The 23146-nt window shown below is 46.0% G+C and overlaps 1 protein-coding gene across 1 annotated transcript in view; it reads right to left on the reverse strand.

Annotated features, from left to right (window-relative positions):
• The window catches only part of VWA5B2 (von Willebrand factor A domain containing 5B2), a 453973-nt gene that overhangs the window by 215921 nt on the left and 214906 nt on the right, over positions 1-23146 (reverse strand). The window contains exons 34-38 of the mRNA XM_029617330.1: positions 21290-21484; positions 12510-12578; positions 11937-12098; positions 9799-9885; positions 8835-9005 (exon numbers count right to left, since the gene is read on the reverse strand). Of these exons, the coding sequence (XP_029473190.1) occupies positions 8835-9005; positions 9799-9885; positions 11937-12098; positions 12510-12578; positions 21290-21484 (684 nt within the window). The remainder of the gene's footprint in view (positions 1-8834; positions 9006-9798; positions 9886-11936; positions 12099-12509; positions 12579-21289; positions 21485-23146) is intronic.

Genomic DNA, 23146 nt, shown 5'->3' on the forward strand with positions numbered 1-23146 from the left:
GGTCCAAGTTGGGTTTTTTTGAGGAGAGGTTTGAGGGTGGCTAGTTTCAGGATGTCTGGTACTAGTCCTTGGGTTAGCGAGCTATTAATTATCTCTGCTAAGGGCTTCGCTATGATGTTCGGAATGGTGGAGTAGGAGTTTAGAAGGGATGGAATCTGTCGGGTGAGTGGAGGGTTTCATCTTTTTGAGAGTCATTTCTATTTCAAGTGAGGAGATAGGTTCGAATGAATCTAGGTTTATGTTCTGGTTGCGTGAAGGAGTGATGATAGAAGGAGGTACTGTGTTACTGGTTGCCAGAGGGGCCATTAGCTTGAGAATTTTGTTTTCAAAAAATTGAGCAAGTTCTGTGCATCTTGATTGTGCTTGATCATCTGGGATAGTTGGTGAGGTGGGTTTTGTGAGCTCTGAGACATATGTGAACAGCGCTTTGGGATCAAAGGAAAAATTGTGAATTTTGTGGGCATAAAAATCTCTCTTTGTGCGAAGGATGTTGTTTCTGTAGTTGTGCATGAGGGTTTTGTACTCATTCAGTGTAGTGTTGGAAGGATTCCTCCGCCATGCGTGTTCTTTTTTCTCAATTCTAATTTGATGGTTTTTAGTTCCTGCGTGAACCATGGTTTTTTTGGTTTTGCAGGCTGGGTTGATCTCTTGGTTTTTTGGGGGCAAAGTTTTTCTGCCACCTTGTTCGTAATGTTGTGCCATGACGAGGTGGCTGTTTCTGCGTCTGAAAGGTCAAGATTGGCAAGTTCCGAAGATAGGAGAGAGGTGAGGTCCTCTCTAGAGCATGAGTTCCTGTAGTGAATTGTGGTTTTGGTGTTTGGAGATATGGGGTTGTCCTTGATACAGAGATTAGTTGTTATCATCAGGTGATCTGACCATGGGATAGGGGAGCATTGTGGTGGGGAAGATTGTGAAAGGCCTGAGTTGATGAATATAAGGTCCAGAGTGTGCCCTGCTTTGTGTGTGGGACCTTTAACAATTTGAGAGAAGCCCATAGCCTTAAAAGAAGATAGTAGCATATCGCAATTAGCGGATAAAGGGATCACGTCTGTGTGAATGTTAAAGTCTCCTAGGATGACAGCTGGGGTGTCATTTTTTAGGTGTTTGGCGATGAGTTCAATGAGTGGTGATGGATCTGAATCCAGGAGACCGGGGAGGGGCATATATTAAACAAATTTGGAGCTGTTTAGAGCTGAAGAGGGCAAATTCCAGTCGAGAGGAGTGAATAGTGGTCTGTAGGGTTAGTCTGAGCTCCTTCTTTGCAGCTAAGCAAAGTCCTCCCCCTCTTTTTTTGGGTCTGGGTATGGAGTAGATGTCGTAGCTGTGAATGGGTAGTTGGTTAATTAGAGGTAGGTCTGTGGGTTTCAACCATGTTTCGGTCATAGCACATATATCCGGTTGTGTGTCCTGGAGATAGTCATTGATTATGTGAGTTTTTTTTGAGATTGATTGAGCGTTAAAGAGTGTTAGAGAGAATAAGGATAGTCCGAGGAATTGGGTGAGAGGGGTTGTCATTATTGGTATCAGGCGTTTGTGTTGGAAGACTGAATGGTTGGCTGGTTTTATCCGGTTGTTGTAGAGGTTTTTGATGATTGGGATAGGGAAAATGAGCATGGCTGAGGTCCCAGAAGATTGAGGCTGTACAGGCGGGTGTGTGCACAGTGGTTGAGATGAGGGCACTTGGAATGCTGTTTGGACGCAATGCTGGGGTTGAGTGCTGGAGTTGAGTGCTGGATTTGAATGCTGGATTAGGGTGTTGGAATTGAATGCAGTTGAGTGCAGGAGCTGAATGCTGGAGTTGACTGCTGGAGCTGAGTGCAGGAGCTGAATGCTGGAGTTGACTGCTGGAGCTGAGTGCAGGAGTTGACTGCTGGAGCTGAGTGCTGGAGCTGAGTGCAGGAGTTGACTGCTGGAGCTGAGTGCAGGAGTTGACTGCTGGAGCTGAGTGCAGGAGTTGACTGCTGGAGCTGAGTGCAGGAGCTGAATGCTGGAGTTGACTGCTGGAGCTGAGTGCAGGAGTTGACTGCTGGAGCTGAATGCTGGAGCTGAATGCTGGAGCTGAGTGCAGGAGTTGACTGCTGGAGCTGAGTGCAGGAGCTGAATGCTGGAGTTGACTGCTGGAGCTGAGTGTAGGAGCTGAATGCTGGAGCTGAGTGCAGGAGTTGACTGCTGGAGCTGAGTGCAGGAGTTGACTGCTGGAGCTGAGTGCAGGCGTAGAATGCTGAATAGGAAAATAATTGTTGGGATGAGTGTTGAGAGGATGTGAACTGTTTCCGCTGGAGGTCCTCAGATATGCTTGGGGATGAAGAGATGTGAGGAGTGGTGAGGCGAGTTGTATGTGGTGATGTGAGTCCTGGGTCCTGGGGTCACAAAGGGGCTCACTAAGGGGCAAGCCCCTTAGATCGCGCCCCTTCGGGCGCGCGACGCCGTCCGTGCGCTCTAAAATTTAAAGGGCTTTTCTCTATCCTCTGATAGGCCGGGTGCCTTACGGTGGGTGTGTTGTCGCCAATTGCGAGGTCACGATTGGGTGTGGCACCGAGGGGATCGCGCTGAAGATGGACGCCGAGCAGCGAGTCCGGAATTTGTGGCCCTTTACTGCCTAGGACAACTGCGAGGGCCCTGTTACTGCTGCTGGGGTTGAGGAGGCAGAGGATAGTATTTCCTTGGGCAGAAAAAAGACTGGCCAGATCTTGAAGATCTCCTTGGCAGAGGAGGATGGATCCTGGGTGCCAGTGGAGAGCTGTTGGAGCATTGCATAGAGCTCCTGCATCTGAGCCATCACATCATCTAACTTATCTCTGAAGAGATTCTCTCTGGTAAACAGCACGTCAGCGAGTCACTCCTATATTTCCAGGCAAGTCTGCGAGAACTGATCCCAGCAACAGAGATCCTCAATGCCATCATAGGTTGACCTGACCTCGTGTTTTCTGCACTCCAGGCCCTTATGCACCAACAACAGTAGAATGTCCTGCTGCTGCTGAGGCAGCAACTGGGCCCATCCTGCACATGCTTCAGAATGCCCCATATATAATAGCTCATGTGCAGCTGGTAGGCAACTATGCGGACAATAAGCATAACTCCCTGAAAGACCTTCCTCCAAGAGCATCCATGGCTCTCTGAACTTTCCCTGGGGGCATCAAGCAATGGGTCAGAATGCACCTGGTGTTTTTGAGAGCAGATTCGACCACCACAGACTGGTGTGGCAGCTGATGCTTGTCGAATCTGAGAGCCTTGAGGACGAGATAAATCGTATCCACCTTGTTAACAGGAGGTGCTCCTACATTTTCATCTGTAACTCCACAAGGATCTTATGCACTGGGACTGCCATGATCTCCTTGGGAAGCTCTACATTCAGGAGGATATCCAGCACCTTGTGTCAGGCATCTTCCTCAGTCTGTAACTGAAATAGGATGGCTTCTGCCTTCACCTGGACAAAGCCTGCGAAGGAAAGGTCTTTCGGAGAAGATGGTTCCAAGGGGAGACCATCCGACACTTTGTCAGAAAATTGGAGGAGCCATCCCCACAAGGCTCTTATGGGCCCTCATCCTCAGATATCCAGAAGATATCACAATTGGATTGTCAAAATCAACATCTGTGTAAGGAACTGTGTATGCGGGAGCCCTCTTGCTATGGTGCAACCTCGTGGATAGGGCCCCCAAGTCCTGTGCCAATGGCGGGTGAGCATGTCGTAACATGAGCCAGACTGTGACGGAGTTCAAGAGTTTATACCAAGGCAAAGCAGAGGCTAAGACCTGGTGCTGACAAGGCTGATGGCTTGCACATCACTGGTGGAATCTGAAGCTGAACTGAAGACTGAAGGCTGGAGCAGCTGAAGCTGAGGACAGAAACCAGGCAGATGCTAAAGGCAAGAACCAGGCTGGAGAGCTAGAGCAAGACAGAAGTCTAGAACCAGAATGAGCAGGAACCAGGAGACCACCTTGCTGAGGTAAGGTTTGGGTGTCAGAAGAACCCTTTTATAGGGCAGCCAGGAGTGATGTGATCGGGAGGTGCTGCAGACTTTTCCTGCTGCAGACCCTTTAAAGAAAACATCATGCGTGCATGTGCCTAGGCAGCCCAGAAGCATCAGCGCTGGTCACGCATCGGTGATGTTTTCCTGCCACAGACAGCAGCAGCAATGAACAGGTAGCATTGGGATGAGTGAAGCTGCTCGCAAGACTGGCCCCCGGGTGGCAAATCTAACAATCTGGAAGATTAAAATCCCCTAGCAGCAGCACCTGCCCTTTTCACAGCAATCCTTTGAATATCCTCCTTTAAAACTCTATCCAGCTCCTCTGTCTATGATGGAGGTTTGTATACTACACCAATATAAACAGATGTTCCATTCCCTGTTTCCAGATTAACCCACCATGCCGCCTCCTTTCCTCGTAAGCTCAGCAATGCTGTTGCTTTTATACTGTTCTTTATATATAATGCCGCGCCTCCTTCTTTCCTTCCTACCTGGTCCTTCCTGAAGAGATCTGAGCCGGGTATAACTATATCCCAGTCATGGTTTTCCGTGAACCAGGTCTCCACGACAGCTACTATATCTAAATCAGCTTCTTCCATGACTGCCTCTAGATCTGGGACTTTATTCTCCTTACTATGAGCATAAGCGTACATAGTTTTCCAAATATTTCCTTTTTTCCCCCCCAGAGTTCCTATTTCTCTCTGAGTATTTCATGTTTTACTTACCTTAGAGTTTTGTTCACCCATCCCAATGATTCTAGCTTTAAAGCCCTCCTCAGTAGGTTGACCATTCTGTATTGAAAGTCACTGCACCCTTTCTTTGACAAGTGGATCCCAGGGTGGCAGCATCTCGCCTCACAAACCTCTGTCTAACAGAGAAAGTCTTACATGATGCTTTAGGTTCTGGGCCTTCGACTGCTTACGATGCTTAACTCATCCCTCCAGGCCTTCACCAGAAAGCAGCTTCCCTAGAATTGCAGGAACTCTCAGCCGAGACTTGGACTCAACATCCGCCATCAAATTACACAGCTAAAGGAGATGCCTGGCCAATACCACCAGAATTATACTCTGAATCTGCTTAAACTAGAGCAAGCACGCTCACGCCATCAGACTACTACACATGGCTGCTCTGTGAGCCAGGGCTGATGCCTTAAAGATGCGCTTATGTCGGTTTCAATCACCATGTCTTAGGCTCATTGAGGAGCCCTGACCCCTCTGAGGGCATCCCTTGACAGGCAGGGCCACCCTTCCTAATCATAAAGGCCTTGTGCATAAATTCCAGGAACACAGGGGTCCTTTGTGTACACATACTGGAAGGGCACTCTCTTATTATTCCCTTGTTTTACCAAAGCCAAAACCGATTCAGAGTGGAGAGTTAGAGTGACTCTGTCCAGAGTGCATGCAATGAGACCCATGATTGACAGGGATAACATGTGCTGTGACCGTCAGAGACATGCTAGTGAAAAGGATGTGAAACATGACAAGAGAATGTTGTCAGGCCTTTATCATCATCATGAAAAATGGATGGGTGTGGACTGATTAACCTTTCATCTGATCTACAGGAAGCAGTTTGGCCAACTGCCAGTAAGTCCTAATGTACTGGTTGCACAGTATAAGTAACAGAGCCTTGATTCCTATTTATATTTCCTAGGTTTAGAAAAGATTTGGACTGTCTACAAAAAAAGGAGGTAGACTTAGGGAAAGCCAATGCTTATCCCTGGGCAATAGCAGCATGGACTCTATGTAGGATCCTGCTAGGTAGTTGGAAACAGTATACTGAGCTTGATGGATCCTTGATCTAAACCTAGTATGGTGGCTCTTATGTTCCTACACAACAAGGAATGGAAAAGCTAAAACCATCTTGGGAGTACATTTTCCTACAAGAATCTCAGCTGCAGGATTGCACCTCTACCATCTGCTGGAGATAGATTATACTTGAGAGCTACAGGTAGCACACTTCCCTAAATATCTTCCAATTGATTCATTAAAACTAATTCAGAGACATAGCCATGGTGAGGGCGTAGGCTCCCAAGCCTAGAGGGTCCTCTGAGTTAGCCCCTTAAAGGTGTAGGAGTTAGAGGATCTGGAGGCTGGAGTCACTGCCAGTCCATAATATCCTGCACCTTTAAGAGGGATAACTTGAATAAGGAAACATCATTGCCATTGGGTTAGGCAAGCAAAACTTTGAGGCCAAAGTTTATTAATTATTTATCCCTTCCTCTCACCCCCTTCAAAGTTCCAGAATGCATTATTTATCCCTCCTCCCTCCTCTCATCCACTTCAAAGTTCCAGAATGTGTTATGTATCCCTCCTCCCTCCTCTCATCCACTTCAAAGTTCCAGAATGCATTATTTATCCCTCCTCCCTCCTCTCATCCACTTCAAAGTTCCAGAATGCATTATTTATCCCTCCTCTCTCCTCTCATCCACTTCAAAGTTCCAGAATGCATTATTTATCCCTCTTCCATCCTCTCATCCACTTCAAAGTTCCAGAATGCATTATTTATCCCTCTTCCCTCTCTCACCCCCTTCAAAGTTCCAGAATGCATTATTTATCCCTCCTCCCTCCTCTCATCCACTTCAAAGTTCCAGAATGCGTTATGTATCCCTCCTCCCTCCTCTCATCCACTTCAAAGTTCCAGAATGCATTATTTATCCCTCCTCCCTTCCACTTCAAAGTTCCAGAATGCATTATTTATCCCTCTTCCATCCTCTCATCCACTTCAAAGTTCCAGAATGCATTATTTATCCCTCCTCCCTCCTCTCATCCACTTCAAAGTTCCAGAATGCATTATTTATCCCTCTTCCATCCTCTCATCCACTTCAAAGTTCCAGAATGCATTATTTATCCCTCCTCCCATCCACTTCAAAGTTCCAGAATGCGTTATGTATCCCTCCTCCCTCCTCTCATCCACTTCAAAGTTCCAGAATGCGTTATTTATCCCTCCTCCCTCCTCTCATCCACTTCAAAGTTCCAGAATGCATTATTTATCCCTCCTCCCTCCTCTCATCCACTTCAAAGTTCCAGAATGCATTATTTATCCCTCCTCTCATCCACTTCAAAGTTCCAGAATGCATTATTTATCCCTCCTCCCTTCCACTTCAAAGTTCCAGAATGCATTATTTATCCCTCTTCCATCCTCTCATCCACTTCAAAGTTCCAGAATGCATTATTTATCCCTCCTCCCTCTTCTCATCCACTTCAAAGTTCCAGAATGCATTATTTATCCCTCCTCCCTCCTCTCATCCACTTCAAAGTTCCAGAATGCATTATTTATCCCTCTTCCATCCTCTCATCCACTTCAAAGTTCAGAAATGCCTGGGCTAGTTGGAAGCATATTTACATAATTGCTTTTCAGGATCCTGAGATATTAACCCTTGTATAAAGTAGTTGCCTTAACCACAGAAGGAGTGAGAAACAGTGAGATAGTCGCAGTAGAGAGACAGTGAAGAGATAGGAGAGATACGGTGTGGCTAGAAATTAAGAGAGTTTTGTAACCATTGTTCTGAAGATCCACATAGGATGGGGCAAGAGATGGGCAGGCAAAGGGAATTGGCCAGTGCCCACCCATGTTAACTTTGGCCCAGCTCACTGAATAAATACAATTTATAAATTGTACAAGGGAAGTCAGAGGATGAGAACGTAGAGGGCTCCCCAGGAGTGACTGAGGAGGAGAGCAGCAAGGCTTCCCCAGGAGTGACTGAGGAGGAGAGCAGCGAGGGCTCCCCAGGAGTGACTGAGGAGAGCAGCGAGGGCTCCCCAGGAGTGACTGAGGAGAGCAGCGAGGGCTCCCCAGGAGTGACTGAGGAGAGCAGCGAGGGCTCCCCAGGAGTGACTGAGGAGAGCAGCGAGGGCTCCCCAGGAGTGACTGAGGAGAGCAGCGAGGGCTCCACAAGGAGAGTCAAAGGAGTAAAGTGAAAGGGTTCTGTTGTAGAGAAGGACAGGGCTAGGACTCTGCAGGAGAATCAAAGGAGAAGAGCAGCAAAGGCTATACAAGGGAACCAGAGGAGGTGAATGGCTAGGGCTCCACAGGACAGTTAGAATAGAAGGAGATTCAGAGGAGCAGAGTGGAAAGAGCTCCACGGAAGAGTCAGAAGAGGAGAACACAACGGGAGAAGAGCAGCAAGGGCTCCATAGAGGGGGGTAGATGAATGAGAGCAGAAAGGCCTCCCAAGGAATGCCAGAGGAGGAGAGCAGTGGGGTCTCCCAAGGAGATTCTAAGGAGGAGATCAGCAAGTTTCTGAGCAGGAGAGCAGCGAGGGCACCCAAGCAGTGTGAGGAGGAAAGAGTCAAGCACTCCCATGCAGAGTGGTGAGATTTTCCAAAGCAGGGACAAGCAACAGAGCAGCAAGGGTGAAGTGAGACAGGAGAGGAGAGTGAGGAGGCAAATGGTATAGGATTCCAAGGAGGGTGAAGGAAAGTAATGGGAGTTCCCAAGGAGATTCTGAGGAGGAGATTAGTGAGGGCTCCCCAGCAGTTTCTGAGGAAGGGAGCAGTCAAGCAGTGAGAGAAGGAAAGTATCAAGCACTCCCAAGCAGAGGGAGGAGAGTGGCGAGGGCTCCTGATAAGGCGTGCAGCCAGGGTGAAGTGAGACAGAAGAGGAGAAGGTCAAAAGCTTCCAAGGTCAGGGAAGGAATGAGGAAGAGGTGATGATGGCTCCAAAAGCTGGAACTGAGGAGGACATTTGCGAAGGCATCTAAAAGTTTGGAAGACTGAGGTGGAGAACAGCGAGCTCGTTCATTAGCTGAAGCAGCAGATGTAAAATTCTCCAAACACATCAACCTAAGTATCAGTTTCCCACTCAGAGAAATCTCCCTCCCTTAGTGCAGCCACAGAGCCCTGCTCCACCCTCCTCTCCATGTACTTACCATTGTACCCTCTTCTGGGGCAACAACAGAGCTCTTGCTTTCATCTTCCATCAGGCACCCTTCACAGTGCTTCATGCACTTATTACAATCTTGGTTCCTCACCAACTCTAGTTGCAAACTGTCAAACTTGGTTTTGAACCAGCGGTGAGCTTCTTCTAGGTTGGCAGAGATCTGCAGCAAGTTTAGGATAAAGTGTAACACTAAGATATCAAATGGAAGAAGTAGGTGTGTATACTTTGACATGGCATGGACGGAAAACAGGGCATCCACACTGTCAGAGGAAATGAAGCTGCATCTCCCTCTACCCTTTTTTGAACAGGAGGGAATCAGGCCACACCAGGGCACCCCAAACATTTCTTTTTTGCCCCCGAGAGTGGGGAGGGAGGAGAGAGCTTATGGTTAGAGGGAGACATTTGTCTGGAGGGGAATGGGGTGGTGGGGAGTGATTTTTGTTTTACATACACCATTGGGATGTGGAACAGACGCAGCAGCAGCAGTATACACAGTGTACACACTTATCTAAAACAGAAGCAGCAGCAGCAGTATACACAGCGTACACACTTATCTAAAACAGAAGCAGCAGCAGTATACACAGTGTACACACTTATCTAAAACAGAAGCAGCAGCAGCAGTATACACAGCGTACACACTTATCTAAAACAGAAGCAGCAGCAGTATACACAGTGTACACACTTATCTAAAACAGAAGCAGTACAGGGAGTGTAGGACACTGCTGGTTTGCACCAGCTAGGATCACCTCTCTCATTCAGCCTGAATTTTCAGCAGTGATTTCTTGGGCAACTGATCTATACTGAAGATTACACTCTTTGGCTTCTTCCTTCCACAGATTGACCCTGTAGCACTGTATGGTCTTTTCTCATGTCCAATTGTCCCCACCCCACCACCATCTCTTCTGCTGCCTCTTGCCCCAGGCCCAGCCCAGGCTCCCCCCCCCCCCCCTTACCTGTTCAGATTCTTTGCTAGCTGCCTTCAGCTTCTGTTCCGTTGCCTCCTTTAATTTCTTCAGATGTCTGACTTTATCTTCCAAGGTCTGTATAGAGTTAGCAGAAATTCAGCACTTTGTTTTCCGACCTGTGCCCCCATCCTCAGCATATTTGCTACTCCCAATCTGTGCACCTGCTTAACTCAACATGTACGCACACCCTTCACACACCCCTACTCTGCACTGCTTTTGCACCTTCCAACCTACATCTCACTTTCAGCCCAACAAACATGAACCCCTTGCTCAGCACTCATCCCTACAACCTGCATCCTGCCTTCAACCCACTCTCCTCTCAACCTACAGACACTTACTTTTTCCAACTATGACTTTCTAACTTGTGCCAACCTTCAGCCCTTAATGCCTCTGAACCTGATCCCCACAGTCAACTCTCACTTCACCCAAACTGAATCTCACCCTTCTGTACTGAGCCCTTGATTCTTCCAACCTGTGTGCTATCCTCATCTTTACCAGTCTGCTTCTTGTTCTCAACCTGTGCCCTACCATCATGAGGGGCTGTGCTTGAAATGCAGCAGGGACGGATTTAGGATTTTGCTGCCCCTGGACATTTTTTGGTGCATTCACCCCACTCCTCCAACTCCCCTACCTTCTGTAAGGGGCTGTTACAGGGTGGCAGAGGGTTGTTCTGAATTGAATGAAATTCAGTAGAGCTGGAAGGCAGAAAATCAGCCAAGCCTGCTGCCCTTAAATATTTGCTACCCTAGGCACAAACATAATGGGTGCCAGGGCTGGAATGCAGAGGAGTGATCAGGGCTGCACATGCCCAGTGAGGCATGCTCAGAATCCCATGCCAGGCTCTATCTGATGTCACCGATGTGCAAGCCTCGTTCTTGGAGAAACTGTCAGGAAGGCTTACTGCAGGTCCCTCGATTGAGTGTAGTAAGACTGGAATGTAGTTGTGCAAGCTCTGTTTCTTTTGCACATAAACTATGGAATATGGTTCCAATTGACATTCGTTCAGAAAGCCAATACTTAACTTTTAGAAAGAAATTAAATATATGGTTATTCAAGCAGGCATTCCCAGGTTGAGTTTGTGATTCCAGTTAGGTATTAAGATGTTGTGTATTTGTTGTACGTCTATTGATTATGTATTATATTGATTTTTGATTTTTTGTACATTTATACTGTAATCTGTTTTGGGATGTTTATTTAAAGCAGAATATTAACATTAAACTAAAAATGTTTTATTCAAATTTTCCGAGCATATGTACAAATAGTGCGACTTAGAATTCAAGTAGTAACTGTGAGTCATTACATAAAATCCTAAGATTTGTTTTAAGATATAGGTATAATAATTCTTTATGGTCAACATATCATGTATTTCCAAGGGTTATTGAATCTAGTTTATAGCAATCTGAGTATCTGCTATCCAACTACACAGCACAGATAGAGCTCTCTGAAAAAACATTTTCAACAGTAAACTTAGAAAACAGGAACTGCAGACTCACCCAGAGATCTCCGTGCACTGGAGTTAAAATGTAGTTAAAACTGTAACGATCTCAGCTGTACCATGTAGTAGTTTCAGCCTGTTATAGATCTGGCTAGCTTCACTGCTCTTGCTCTCTTATTTCCTTACTCTGAATGAATTAAAAAAAAAAAGGGCAACCATGTCCTGAAACTTCCCATATTCCCTTATAAATAGCCTGGGATGTTTCTGAAAAACACACCAGTTCTCCTGCTCTGTACATCCACTGTACAGTGCGTGATGTTTATAGGACAAGACCATATTTCTCGTATTAATGATAAGATAGAATATACATTATACATTTTGTAAGGGACATGGTTTTGATTTTATTTTGTAATTATTGTTTACATTATGCATACAATTAGGGTTGGTGATTCCCTTTCTTTTTATATCAGTTTATTAACTATGTTTAGGGCCACTGTGTTTTTCGTATAATATTTATTCCTTAATGAGTGTAATCCGCTTTGGAAAGGCCTTTGGCCATGGAAAGCAAAATATAAATCATATAATCAAATTTTTAAAAAAGCCTTAGGGTGAGGAGGTGCAGATGCAAGGCTAAAGGTTTGCCCGGGCACTAGCCCTGGCAATTTGTAATTCTGACATGTTGCACCCTCACCTGGCACCTGCTCTCCAGTTCCAGCCGCTCTCTCTTTTCTGCTTGCAGCCGACTCTCTTGCTCCCGACTCTGCAGCACAGCCTCTTGCTGACTCTCTGCCAGCTTCTGCATTTCATTCTGAAGATCCGTCACCTCCACTATAAGTTTCTGAATCTTCTGCGACTGAGGAGACAGGAGCAGATGGCACCCAGAAAATGTGCAAGCTGATTCTCCCCCAGTCAGAGCATATTCTCTTCAAGTTGTATTCTAGAGCATTTCCTTCTCAGCCAATATCCCAGCAATAAGAGACCAAGGAATAGAGAGGAAAGGATTTCCATGCACTAATTCTACCACTCACTTCTCATCTATACATGTATGCAACATAAATATATGTCAAACGGACTCCAAGTGCTACCTTCAGAGAAAATGGTTACTACCATTCTCATCCAGTATCCAACACAAACCCCACTGCAGTCTTGTCTTGCTTTCTTTCCATTGTCAGCTCTGCTCTTTCATTCCACCACCATTTCACTCATGTCCTCTTTCCAATACTGCCCCCAACACTATGAACTCTTTGCATCTCCAGTGCCACACCTGCTCGTAATTCTTCTTTTGATATTCCTCCTTCATCAGTTCCATCTGCTTTAACTCTGTCTCAATCTCCTAAAAATAAAATATAAAATGTTTGATTTATATTCTTGAGACTATAGTGCATAAAAACATATTCTGTCCCTACTTTACACCCTGAGCAGTGCCCACTTTCTCCCCAAGTTCATTCTGTATTGTACCCCCACTGGTCAGTACTCACTTCCTCCTCAAACAACATAAAAACAGGCCAAGCTGGGTCAAACCAAAGCTCATTGAGCTCAGCATCCTGCCTCAGACAGTGACCAATCCAGGTGGCAAATACCTGGTAGATCCCATAAAGTAGATCTAATTTCTGTTACTCACTCCCAGGGACAGCAATGGCTTTCTTTAGTTTATCTGGTAATAATGTGTTATGGACGTTTCCTCCAGGAACTTGTCCAAACGTAAGAACATAAATCAGTCATCAAGCCCAATCTCTTCTCTCTAACAGCGTCCAATCCAGGTCACAAATACCTGGCAAGATCCCAAACAGTAAATTGGTCCCATACTGCTTACACTCAGCAATAAGTAGTGGCTTTCCCCAAGTCCACCTGGTCAATAACAATTTATGGACTTCTCCTGCAGGAACTTGTCCAAACCTTTTTTGTGATAAACAATTTTTATTGAGTTAGAGCAAGCAAACAATTTTTTAAACCCAGCTACACTAATTGCCTCAACCACATCCCTCCAGCAATAAATTCCAGAGCTTAATGGTGTGATATTTTCTCCTATTTGTTTTAAATGTGCTACTTGCTAACTTCATGGAGTATCCCCTAGTCTTTGGTTTTTGGTTTGTTTTTTTATTGATTCACATTTACTCATTTTAATCAACTTGTGATTTTATAGACCTCTATCATATCCCCCCACCAAGATGAAGAGCCCCCCAACTTCCCTTGCCTTTCTGTATAGGGGAGCCATTCCATTCCCTTTATCATTTTAATTGCACGTCTCTGTACCTTTTCCAGTTCAACTATATCTTTTTTGAGATATGGCGACCAGAACTGCACAGAACGCAAGGTGCGGTCTCATGGAGCGATACAGAGGCATTATGACAGCCTCTGTTTTATTCTCCATTCCTTTCCCAATAATTCCTAACATTCTGATTGCTTTTTTGACTGCTGCCGCACACTGATCTGAGGATTTCAAAGTATTGTACACACTGATTCCCAGATCTTTTCCTAACGTGGAACCTAACATCATTTAACTACAGTATGGGTTACTTTTCCCTATATGTATCACCTTACACTTGTCCATATTAAATTTCATCTGCCAGAGGATGTGGTTAGTGCAGTTAGTGTAGCTGGGTTTAAAAAGGTTTGGATAAGTTCTTGGAGGAGAAGTCCATTAACAGCTATTAATCAAGTTTACTTAGGGAATAGCCACTGCTATTAATTGCATCAGTAGCATGGGATCTTCTTAGTGTTTGGGTAATTGCCAGGTTCTTGTGGCCTGGTTTTGGCCTCTGTTGGAAACAGGATGCTGGGCTTGATGGACCCTTGGTCTGACCCAGCATGGCAATTTCTTATGTTCTTATTTGGATGTCCAATAGTCCAGTCTCACAAGGTCCTTGTCCAATTTATCATAATCCACTTGTGATTTAACAAGTCAAAATAATTTTCTGTTGTTTGCAGATTTGATCACCCCAATCGTTGCTCCTCTTTCTAGATCATTTATAAAAATATTGAAAAATACGGGACCCAATACAGATCCCTGAGGCACTCCACTGTCCACTCCCTTCCACTGAGAAAATTGTCCATTTAATCCTACTCTCTGTTTCCTGTCTTTTAACCAGTTTGTAATCCACAACAGGACATTGCCTCCTATCCCATGACTTTTTTTTTTATTTTCTCAGGAGTATCCCAAGGGACTCTGTCAAATGCATTCTGAAAATCCAAATACACTATATCCACCAGCTCATTATTATACACGTTTATTAACCCTTCAAAAAACTGTAGAAGATTGGTGAGGCAATGCGTGCTGGCAGTGTCCCACTAAACCAGGTCTTTCTATGTGATCTGTGATTTTGTTCTTTAGAAGAGTTTTCATGATTTCCCCCAGCATTAGCCTCAGACTCAACAGTCTGTAGTTTCCTGGATCACCCTTGGAACCCTTTTTAAAGACTGGGATCACATTGGCCACCCTACAATCCTAATGGTAGATTTTTAGGCCCGCACGCTGGCATCCATGTGTGCGCGGGTGCCGGCACGCGCACATGAATGTACCAATTTTATAACATGCGCACGTCGAAGCGTGCATGCTATAAAATCCATTACCTACACGCGTGCATGATTTTATATTGGCACGCACATGTGCACGAGTGTCAAATCGCGTGTGTTAAGTGGGGGGATTATACAACCAGTGCACAGTGATGCAATTGGCCCTATTCCCTGTTACCTCCCAGTCCGCTCCAATACAAGAGTGGACTGAGAGGGAACTTCCTAACCCCCCTACCTAACCTGCCTCCCTTTTCCCCTACTAACTCTGAGCCCTAAAACTCCACTAATTGCCCTATATTTTTCTGTTTTTGCACTTACTTCCTCTCCAGAGCAGCAGTAACTTGCACGGGCCAGTCGGCTCCCGGCGTGCGCTTCAGCAGGATAGTGCCTAATGGTGCTGTCCCAGCCCGCCCCGCCCAGATCACACCACCGGCCCACCCCTTTTTCCGAAAGCCTTTCTTGTGCACATATGGGCAGAAATACACGTGGCTGCGGGTGTTTTAAAATCCCTGCGGCGCACGTCTGTCCCATCTACGCGTGTATCTGCCCGTTTCAGTGCGTGCCAACCTTTTAAAATTCAGCCTTTAGGGTACAATGGACAATTTTAATGATACTTTACTAATTACTAGTGATAGATCTGCAATTTCATTTTTTAGTTCTTTTCAGAATTCTAGGGTGTATACCATTTGGTCCAGGTGATTTGCTACTCTTTTGTTTGTCAATCTATGCTATACCATCTTCCAGGTTCACCATGATTTGTTTCAGTTCTTCTAAATCATCACCATTGAATACTGTTTCTGGCATGGTATCTCTTCAACATCCGCTTCAGTAAACATTGAAGCAAAGAATTCATTTAGTCTTTCCATTAAGGCCTTATCTTCCCTAAGTGCCTGTTTAACTCCTCGATCGTCTAAGGTTCAACTGAATCCTTCACAGGCTTTCTACTTTCTATATAAAGCTTTTACTGTGAGTTTTTGCCTACAACCAGATTTTCAAATTCTCTCTTAGCTTGCCTTATCAGTGTTTTACATCTAACTTGCCAATGCTTATGCTTTTTCCTTTTTTCTTCATATGGAAATTTTTCCAATTTTTGAAAGAATACTTTTTTTTTTTTTTTTTTTTAGCTAAAATAGCCTTTTTCACCCATCCTTTAACAATTCCTTTCTCCTTTTTTTAACGCATGGAATGCGTCTGGTCTGGGTTTCCAAGATGGGATTTATAAACAATATCCATGCCTCATGTAAATTCTTAACCTTTATAACTGCAGCTTTCAGTTTTATTTTATTTTCTTTCTTTTATCAAAGTCTCCCTTTTGAAAATTTAATGCTAGAGCTATTGATTTACTTAATGTCCTCCCTCCAATCTGTAAGTCAAATCTGAGTGCATTATGATCACTATTATCGAGCAGCCCCCACACAGTTCTCTCTTGTATCAAATCCTGCATTCCTCTTTTAAACCCCGCTATACTAATCGCCTTGATCACATCCTCTGGCAACAGATTCCACAGCTTAATAGTGGACTAAGTGAAAAAGTACTTTCTACGATCTGTTGGTTGCTATTTTCATGGAGTGTTCTCTTATTTTAGTATTTGAAAATGCAAATAACCATCCATTATTTACCTGTTCCACCCCAGTTATGATTTTATAAACTTCTATCCTGTTCCCTTCTCAGCCGTCTCTTTTCTGAGCTGAGGCTCCCCAGCCTGTGTAACCTCTCATCACAGGACAGAGGCTCCATCCCCTTTATCATTTCTCTCGCCCTCCTCTGCCCCTTTTCTAGTCCCGCTGTGTCTTTCTTGAGATGGGGCGAGCAGAACTGCACACGTTACTCAAGGTGCGCTCGCAACATGGCTCCACACAGAGGCAACGTGATATTTCCCATTTTATTCTCCGTTCCTTTTTGGATCATTCCCATCATTCTATTTCCTTTTCTTTCACCACTGCTACGCACTGAAAAGAGGATTTAAACTTGTTCACAAGGACTTCAAGGTCCTTTGCCTGGGTAGTGACTCCCTGTGTGCATCACTTTGCACTTTTCCATATTAAATTTCATCTGCCATTTAGTTGCCCAGCCTCCTAATCTCACAAGGCCCTTCTGTAGTTCTTTGTAATCCACTGTTTTAACAAATTTGAATAATTTTGTGTGACATCTGCAAATTTAATCAACTCACTCGTCGTTCCCTTTTCCAGATCATTTATGAATGTGTTAAACAGCACAGGTCCCAGTACTCCCAGTACTCCACTAATGACCTTTCTCTATTTGGAAAACTGACCATTTAAGTGCTACCCTCTGTTTCCGGCCTTTTCACCCATTAACAATCCACAACTAGACACTGTCTCCTATCCCATGACTTTGTGATTTCCTGAGTCTCCCGTGGGGGACTTTGTCAAATGCCTTCTGAAAATCAAAATACATTGTATCAACCAGCTCACCTTTATCTACATGCTCATTTACATCTTCAAAAAAATCTAAAAGATTGGTAGCAAGCCTTCCCCCCTTGCTAAAACCACGTTGACTCTTTTCTATTACGCCATGTGTATCTATATGGCCAGTGATTTTGGTTTTAAAAACAGCTTCTACAATTTTGCCCATCAGGCTCATTAGTCTATAGATTCCTGATCACCCCAAAGCCCTTTCTAAAACTCAGTGTCACGTTAGCCACTTTCCAGTCTTCGGGAACCATGGTGGTCTGGTTTTAATGAAAGGTTACAGATTAATAGTAACAGGTTAATGATTTCATGTTTTAGTTCTTTTAGAACTCTTGCGGTGGATGTCATCTGGTCGCGGTGATTTGTTACTCATTTGTCACTCTATTATATCCTTCATTGTCACAGATATTTGTTTTAGTTGCTCAGAATCTCCACCATTAAAAAATGTTTCAGGCATGGGTATGATCCCAACAACCTCCTCTCTAAACACAGAAGCAAACAATTCATTCAGTTTTTCTACTATTTCCTTGTCCTTCCTGTGCATCCCTTTTGCCCCTCGGTCATCTAGGGGTCCAATTGACTTCCTCACAGGCTTTTTGCTTCAAATATACTTGAAAAGATTTTTGGGGTTGAATTTAAGACCTGTACGCATATTATAAAATACATTCCCTGTATATACCCGGATCAGTCCAGACTCCTGGGTTTTGCCACCCCCCCCCCCCCCCCAGCAGATGGAGACAGAGAAGTTTTCAAAACAAAACTCCGCCTTATATAGGATGGTGCCACCTACAGTTCGGCAGTATTTCTCTGTCTCCAGTAGATGGTGGAGGTGCAAGGCCTACAGTCTGTGCTGATTGTTCATTGGAGTTAGTTAGATTGAGCCGACTGGTGCCCACCCTGTCTTTGGAGTTTTTAGCTCTATTCGACACTCAACAGGGGAGAGTGTTCCTTACCTCGGACCGTATTATCAAGCTACAAGCATAAGTGCGGGACTTATTGGCTGTCTCCCCAGAGTGCGGGATTATTTGTGGGTTCTCAGCTCCATGACCTCCACCCTGGAGCTGGTGCCCTGGGCCTTTGCTCATATGCGTCCTTTACAGTCAGCGTTGCTTTCGCATTGGAATCCAGTCTCCGAACAGTTTCATTTACCTCTCCCTCTTACGGATATGGCGCGCTCCAGTCTCGATTGGTGGCTTATCTCGGACAACTTATTCCGAAGAGTTCCCCTGGAGGTGCCCGAAAGGACAGTGGTGACCATGGATGACAGCCTCCAGTTGGGAAGCGGTTTGCCCGAGGAAGTCGGTGCAGGGACAATGGTCCCAGGAAGAATCTCAGTGGTCGATCAATCGTCTGCAAACCAGGGCAGTGTGGTTAGCGTTGCAAGCGTTCCACCCTCTCCTCCAGGGGAAGTCAGCATTCTTTCCGACAATGCGACCACGGTGGCTTATATCAATCGCCAAGGGGGAACCAAGAGCCAGCCAGTGGCCACGGAAGCCCGGCAGCTGATCAGCTGGGCGGAGAAGCATTTAGTAAGTATTGCAGCATCTCACATAGCAGGAGTCGACAACATTAAAGCGGACTTTCTCAGTCGGCACCGCATTGATCCCGGGGAATGGGAGCTCGCAGACGAAGCTTTCCAGCTCATATGTGACACGAGGTGTGTACTCCGCATGGATCTCATGGCAACGTTTCAGAATGCCAAGGCTCCGCGCTTTTTCAGTCGCCGCAGAGAAACAGGAGCAGAAGGGGTAGGTACCCTGGTGCTGCCCTAGCCGACCAACGTGCTGCTGAACGTCTTCCCTCCTTGGCTGCTGATAGGCAAAGTGCTCAGGAGAGTGGAGATACACCCAGTAGAAGTCGTCCTCATAGCTCCAGAGTGGCCGAGATGGCCTTGGTTTGCGGATCTGGTCAGTCTGGCAGTGGCGGGTCCCCTGTGGTTGCCACTGCTCCCGGACCTTCTCCATCAAGGGCCCATGTGTTTGGAAGAGGTCGATCGCTTTTGTCTAGCGGCATGGCTTTTGAGAGGCGCCGCCTGAGGAGCAAAGGGTATTCGAACGCTGTGGTGGCAACACTTCTCCAGTCGCACAAGACATCCACCAACCTTGCGTATGTGCGAGTGTGGAGAATCTTTGAATCTTGGTGCATGGACCGGGCGATTGTTCCTACTTGGTCTTTGGTGTCAGATATTTTAGGTTTCTTACCATCCAGACTCGCCAAGGGCTTATCGTGTAGTTCCCTGAGGGTTCAGGTGACAGCTCTTGGTTGTTTGCGCAGTTCCATTCAAGATGTGGCGTTGGCTGCTCACCCCGATGTGGCTCCTTTCCTAAAGGGGGCAAAGCATTTACGTCCCCCGATCAGGCACCCTTGTCCTTCTTGGAATCTGAACTTGGTTCTCTCAGCTCTGTGTACGGCGTCCTTTAAGCCTCTGAAAATGGCTACAATAAAGGATCTCACGTTAAAGGTGATTTTCCTTATCGTTATCACATCTGTTCGCAGGGTATCGGAGTTCCAGGCTCTATCCTGTAGAGAGCCGTTTCTGAGAATTTCAGATTCTGTTGTGTTCTTACGGATGGTTCCTTCCTTTCTTCCGAAGGTGGTGTCTGTTTTTCACATGAATCAGTCAGTGGAGCTTCCGTCATTTCCCGTTTTGGACCAGTCAGACCCCATGTCTAAAGGCTTATGGAAGCTGGATGTTCGTCGGGCGTTGTTGCGTTATCTGGAAGTTACTAATGCGTTTCGTGTGACGGACCATCTTTTTGTGCTGTGGGCTGGTCCGAAATGAGGAAAGCAGCTAAAGCTACAATTTTGCGCTGGTTGAAAGAGGCTATAGGCTCGGCATATTTGTTGCGTGGTAAGCCTGTACCGTTTAGTCTTCAGGCTCATTCTACCTGTTCGCAGGTGGCTTCTTGGGCGGAGTGTCAAATGGTCTTACCGCAGGAGATCTGCAGGGCGGCGACTTGGAAGCCTTTGCATACCTTTTCCAGACACTACAGACTGGATGTTCAGGCACCGGGTGAAGGAGGCTTTGGAGAAGCAGTGCTTAGAACGGGCCTCTCCAGATCCCATTCCAGGTAAGAAAGCTCTGGTACATCCCAGGAGTCTGGACTGATCTGGGTACATACAGGGAAAGGAAAATTAGTTTCTTACTTGAGAATTTTCATTCCTGTAGTACCACGGATCAGTCCAGAGCCTGCCCGGGGAACGCATGGGAGTAAGGGAGAGTCCGCTCAGTTATTGACTGATTTGTTTTCAGATCTGCAGAAATTGGATTGACCATCCTTAAGTGGTTCTACAGGTTCAGTTACTAGGAGGCTTAAGTGAACCGGTTATTTCTTTTTCTTGTTGAAGGGTTATTGTACATAGTAATACTGCCGGACTGTAGGTGGCACCATCTATATAAGGCGGACTTTTGTTTTGAAAACTTCTCTGTCTCCAGGGGCGGGGGCAAAACCCAGGAGTCTGGATTGATCAGTGGTACTACAGGAACGAAAATTATCAGGTAAGAAACTAATTTCCCTGTGTCTGTGCGCATGTGCGGGCGGCCCACGACTCACGTGCCCCCACTGGTATGTGCCTTGTGCAGTGATGCGATAGCTCGTTTTTCCAGTTTCCTAACCCTAACCTTCCTCCCTCTTCCTTTCTCCTCCCCTACCCCTAACCTAACCCTACCTAGCCCAAATTTTTTTTATTTTTATACTTACTGCTCCTTGGGAGCAGAAGTAAACTGTACGCGCCGGTAGCTGGCCAGCGCATGCTTCCCCGGGACAGCGTGTAATGGCGCTGTCCAGGCCTGCCCCGCCCCTTTTAAAAGGCCTGGCATTTCGGCACGTAATCCCTGTGCATGAACGGGGATTACGTACGTGGCTGGGACCTTCTGAAAATGCGCGCAGCACACACAGGGCCCAGCCACGCACATAACCCCCATTATTCACACATGCAGGGCTTTTAAATTTTACTTATTATTAGTTTTTGTCTCACTGGCAAACGTATGCAAACTTTTAATGCTTACAACGGCTCCTTTTGTTCTAACTAAATTCCTTCAATCTGTATTGTGCCCCCACTGGTATGTGCCTTGTGCAGTGCTCACATCCTCCTCACATACCTTTATTCGTTCTGTGTTTTGCCCACTGCTTGCCTTGGCATCCAACTGCTGCTGGATCTGTTTCTTCTGGCTCTTTAGCTTCACTTGCTGATTCTTCACTGTCTTTCCCAGTTCTGTTACTTTCTGACGTAATTCCCTGTTGGCTCGCGCAAGTTCTGCAGATTTGGAAGTAGCTTCACAGAGGGCAGTTTTCATCTATAGGGAGTACAATCATCTTTAATTAGCCATCTGTCTCAAAGGCCCCAGGCTTCTTTAACCTATCCTGAGGAGCCTCACTTTAAGGAGATACAGTGACTAAAGTTGAGTTTGAAAAGCATGTGTCTCACAGATGAACTATAACACTTGTTCCTAAAAACCTTACATGCAGACACTGCACACACAACATACTCAACAGTAACAAGAATAACCACCAGCCCACATCTCTCCTAGAGCTCACGGCAAAGGTTAAGGATTCTATGCATGAATGCTTCTCTGAGACACTTTCCTACACTTTATGGTTTAATGATACAGAGTACACAATGATAAAATTACAAATTTCAATGTTCTTGTAAAGATGGAAAAATTAGGTTGCTTACCTGTTAATTTTCTTTCTTCGAGTCCGATCAGACCACAGATACATGGTGAACCGATAAACTGAAGTCATTGGTAGCCTCCAGATATCGAATGAGGACGCGCTTGACATCAAGGTGTCTAAGGTCTCTAGAATCCTCATCCAGGAAGGACGGAAGCTCCACCAACTGATTCAAATGAAAAGACGAGACCACCTTTGATAGAAAAGATGGCACTGTGCACAAGGATACTTCCAAATCCGAGAAGAGTAGGTAAGGCTCTCTACATGACAATGCTTGAAGTTCCGAGTTTCTGCGAGCGGAACAGATAGACACCAGGAATATTGTCTTGAGAGTGAGGTCCTTGAGGGTAGCTCTCTTCAGAGGTTCAAAAGGTGGACCGCCTAGAATTCAAAGGACCAAATTCAAGCTCCACGAAGGGCATAAATTGCGGGTCAGTGGTTTCTCATGTTTTATTCCTCTCAAGAACCGGACTATGTCAGGGTGTGATGAAAGAGGAGATCCATCCTGATGACGAAGGAGGGCACCAAGAGCTGCCACCTGAACTCTAAGGGAATTGTAGGCTAATCCCATCTCCAGACCTCGCTGTAAGAAAGACTAGATCTGGGCTATGGTCACATGACATAGAGAAATCTGTATGGACTGGCACTGTGACTCAAAAACTTTCCATACCCGGATATAGGACATGGAGGTGGAAGTCTTCCTAGCCTTGTACCCCTGTCTTCTCAGCCTGCGCCTCTCAAAAGCCAGGCCGCTAGACAGAAGCGATCTACCTGGTCGAAAAATACTGGTCCCTGCCATAGAAGGTTCGGCAGATGTCTCAGTCGAAGTGGGCTGTCCACTGCTAGGTTGACCAAGTCTGTAAACCAAGGCCTTCAAGGCCATTCCGGAGCCACCAGGATCACGGGCCCCTGATGACTCTCTATTCTTCGGAGCACCCTTCCCACCAGGGGCCAAGGTGGGAACACGTAGAGCAGGAGATCCCGCGGCCACCGATGCCCTCAGCGCAGTGTTCTCTTCTGCGACTGAAGAATCACGGGGCTTTCGTGTTCCTTTGAATGGCCATCAGATCCAGATGGGGAATCCCCCATCGCATGAAGAGGAGTGACACCGCCTCCCTGGACAGTTCCCACTCTCCGGGGTCTATGTGTTGACTTAAGAAATCCACTTGAACATTGTCTACCCCTGCAATGTGAGATGCCGTGAGATGGAACAAGTGGTGTTCCGCCCACAGCATCAGCTTGTTCGTCTCCCGAGCGACATGGAGACTCCTTGTTCCTCCCTGACG

Source organism: Rhinatrema bivittatum, chromosome 9 (assembly GCF_901001135.1).
Source record: "Rhinatrema bivittatum chromosome 9, aRhiBiv1.1, whole genome shotgun sequence".
NCBI lineage: Eukaryota > Metazoa > Chordata > Amphibia > Gymnophiona > Rhinatrematidae > Rhinatrema > Rhinatrema bivittatum.